The 3,153-nt window shown below is 38.8% G+C and overlaps 1 protein-coding gene across 2 annotated transcripts in view; it reads left to right on the plus strand.

Annotated features, from left to right (window-relative positions):
• Positions 1 to 3,153, plus strand: part of MASTL (microtubule associated serine/threonine kinase like) — a 39,553-nt gene that overhangs the window by 32,412 nt on the left and 3,988 nt on the right. For both annotated transcript variants that reach the window (XM_017535478.2, XM_017535479.2), the window contains exons 10-11: positions 1,485 to 1,598; positions 2,301 to 2,402. In XM_017535478.2, coding sequence (XP_017390967.1) covers positions 1,485 to 1,598; positions 2,301 to 2,402 — 216 coding nt within the window. The remainder of the gene's footprint in view (positions 1 to 1,484; positions 1,599 to 2,300; positions 2,403 to 3,153) is intronic.

Consider the following 3,153-nt stretch of genomic DNA (forward strand, 5'->3'; position numbering starts at 1 on the left):
TTCACCATGTTGACCAGGATGGTCTCGATCTCTTGACCTCGTGATCCACCTGCCTCGGCCTCCCAAAGTGCTGGGATTACAGGCTTGAGCCACCGCGCCCGGCCGGTTTTACCTATTTCTTAAGACAACTCCTTATTACCTCTTGAAACCATAGTTTAAGTGAATATTCTTTGTTAAACTGATTTGTCCCTCTGTGTTCCTAAAAGGAATAAAGCCACATTAAAATACTCTGTAATTAAGGCCTTCCCTACCAGGATTTCCTCCAATTAGTATAAATGTTGCTTCCTTATCTCATACCTTGTGTGGCATACAGAATAATCATGTAAATGTTAACATTTCCTGATATGAAATTGAGTAGTAGTCTGTCTATTTTAGAGAATAATTTTAGCTTAAATGTACTCTCTTGGGTTGTGTTTTAGGATTTAGGATATATAACATATCCAGAATGTCAGAAATTATTAATAAATGAAAATGTCTTTTTTTCTTTAGCCAGCTGTGGCAATTGATAATCTAAACTTCTTGGAAAATAAAGAGGAAAGCAATTATCACATGCCCAAGTGAAAGCAATGTGGGTTTTTACACTTTATGAAGACAGAAGAAAGACTTAGGCATATGCCCAAGTGAAAGCAATGTGGGTTTTTACACTTTATGAACACAGAACAAAGACTTAGGCAATGACTACCTTAAATGCGCACATATTAATGTTTCAGGTAGTGACTATCTGGGGCTGGTGGTGTGGGCAGTAAAGGAATTGACCAAGACAGTTGTAGGTAAGAAAATACATTGCAAGGATGCAACAAGCAAGAGAGGAGCTGATTACAAGGAGACAAAGGCTTGCTGGAGATCTTATAGGATGGTGCTTGTGCTGGAGAGGGCTATGTGCAGTACTAATAACCCTGAAGTTGCAGTGAGCTAACTCCCATTTTTCTTTTCTTTTTTTTTGAGATAGAGTCTTGCTCTGTCACCCAGGCTGGAGTGCAGTGGCATGATCTCAGCTCACTGCAACCTCCACCTCCCAAGTTCAAGCAGTTCTCCTGCCTCAGTCTCCCCAGTAGCTGGGATTACAGGCATGCACCACCACGCCTGGCTAACTTTTGGGTTTTTAGTAGAGACAGGGTTTCACCACGTTGGCCGGGCTGGTCTTGAACTCCTGGCCTCAGGTGATCCACCAACCTCAGCCTCCCAAAGTGCTGGGATTCTAAGTATGAGCCACTGTGCCCAGCCCTACCTTGTATTTTTCCGTCAGTAAAGGGTCTGGTGATAGCTGGGCACAGGACAATTGTGAGTTATTTGTACACGAGGGCTGTGCATTCTGAACTATGAAGGAAGGCAGACTTACAGCTTATCTGCTTTTTCTTTTTGTTTCCCCTGGTCCCACCAACCTAACTCCTTTTCTCTAATTAGGACTCCACAATTAATATTTCTGTTCATCAAATATTTATAGAGAATGCTTGCAACTTTAGCTATTTCCTCTTCAATTACAGGTCCTGCGGTAGACTGGTGGGCACTTGGAGTTTGTTTGTTTGAATTTCTAACAGGAATTCCCCCTTTCAATGATGAAACACCACAACAAGTATTCCAGAATATTCTGAAAAGAGGTGATTATTTTTATCCTATTAAGATAGTCATTTACTGGCCTGGCAAGGTGGCTCACGCCTATAATCCCAGCACTTTGGGAGGCCAAGGCAGGTGGATCACCTGAGGTCACGAGTTCGAAACCAGCCTGGCCAACATGGTGAAACACCATCTCTACTAAAAAAAAAAATAACAAAAAATTAGCCGGCGTGGTGGCAGTCGCCTGTAATCCCCAGCTACTCGGGAGGCTGAGGCAGGAGAATCACTTGAACCTGGGAGGTGGAGGTTGCAATGAGTTGAGATTGCGCCATTGTACTCCAGCCTGGGTAACAAGAGTGAAACTCCCCATCAAATATATATATATAGTCATTATATATGTGACTGTATATATACTATATATACTTACAATACAGTGAGTATATATGTAGTCATATATAATGACTATATAGTATTTTATGTATATATAATTAGGTAATGTAACCAAATAACATATATAATGACTATATGTATATGTCATTATATATAAATAACTATATATATGACTATATGTATATAGTCATTATATATGAGTGACCATATGACTATTTGTATAGTCATTATATATGTGTTATTTGGTTACATTATCTAATCCATTGGGATAATTTATATATACATAGTCATTTATCTGTGAGTATTATTATTTTGAGCAGTGATAAACAAGTTTATTTGTATATGTGTAATTTTAGATATTCCTTGGCCAGAAGGTGAAGAAAAGTTATCTGATAATGCTCAAAGTGCAGTAGAAATACTTCTAACCATTGATGATACAAAGAGAGCTGGAATGAAAGGTACAGTTTTGTGTTAATATACTATTTTACTATTGATTTATTCCAGATGGTGAATATTTACAAAAATATTAAGTTCCAATATAATACTACAGATAAGCTGACTGCTAAATTGGTACAAAGATAATTTAATTTATTTCTTCCCTCTAGGTATGCATTGATATATTGGTCCTTATTCCACATGAAAGTTCAATGTATCACATGGTAGAAGAGGCGCAAAAAAAATTTAGTGTGGTCAAATTACAATACTGTATTCATGCATTAAATTTTACTAATCACTGGGTGTGGTAGCTCATGCCTGTAGTCCTAGCATGTGGGAAGATGAAGCTGGCAATTATTTGAGCTCAGAAGTTTGTCACTAGCCTGGGCAACATGGTGAAAGTCTGTCTCTACAAAAATTAGCCAGGCATGGCAGTGCGCACTTGTAGTTCCAGCTACTTGGTGGGCTTAGACGGGAAGATCAGAGGTTGAGGCTACAGTGAGCCATGTTTGCACTACTGTATTACAGCCTGGGCAACAAAGTGAGACTGTCTCAAAAAAAAAAAGTATTAATCTCAAGCAAGTATCTAAAACAGTCTTACCTCATTTTTTGTTTGTTTGTAAATATATTATTATTGCTATTTATTTATTTAGAGACAGGGTCTCAGTATGTTGCTCAGGCTGGTCTTAAAATCCTGGGCTCAAAGGATCCTCCCACATCAGCCTCCCAAAATGATGGGATTACAAGCATGAGCTACCCACACCTGTCCTAAAA

This window comes from Cebus imitator, unplaced genomic scaffold, assembly GCF_001604975.1.
Source record: "Cebus imitator isolate Cc_AM_T3 unplaced genomic scaffold, Cebus_imitator-1.0 Scaffold92, whole genome shotgun sequence".
Classification (NCBI taxonomy): domain Eukaryota; kingdom Metazoa; phylum Chordata; class Mammalia; order Primates; family Cebidae; genus Cebus; species Cebus imitator.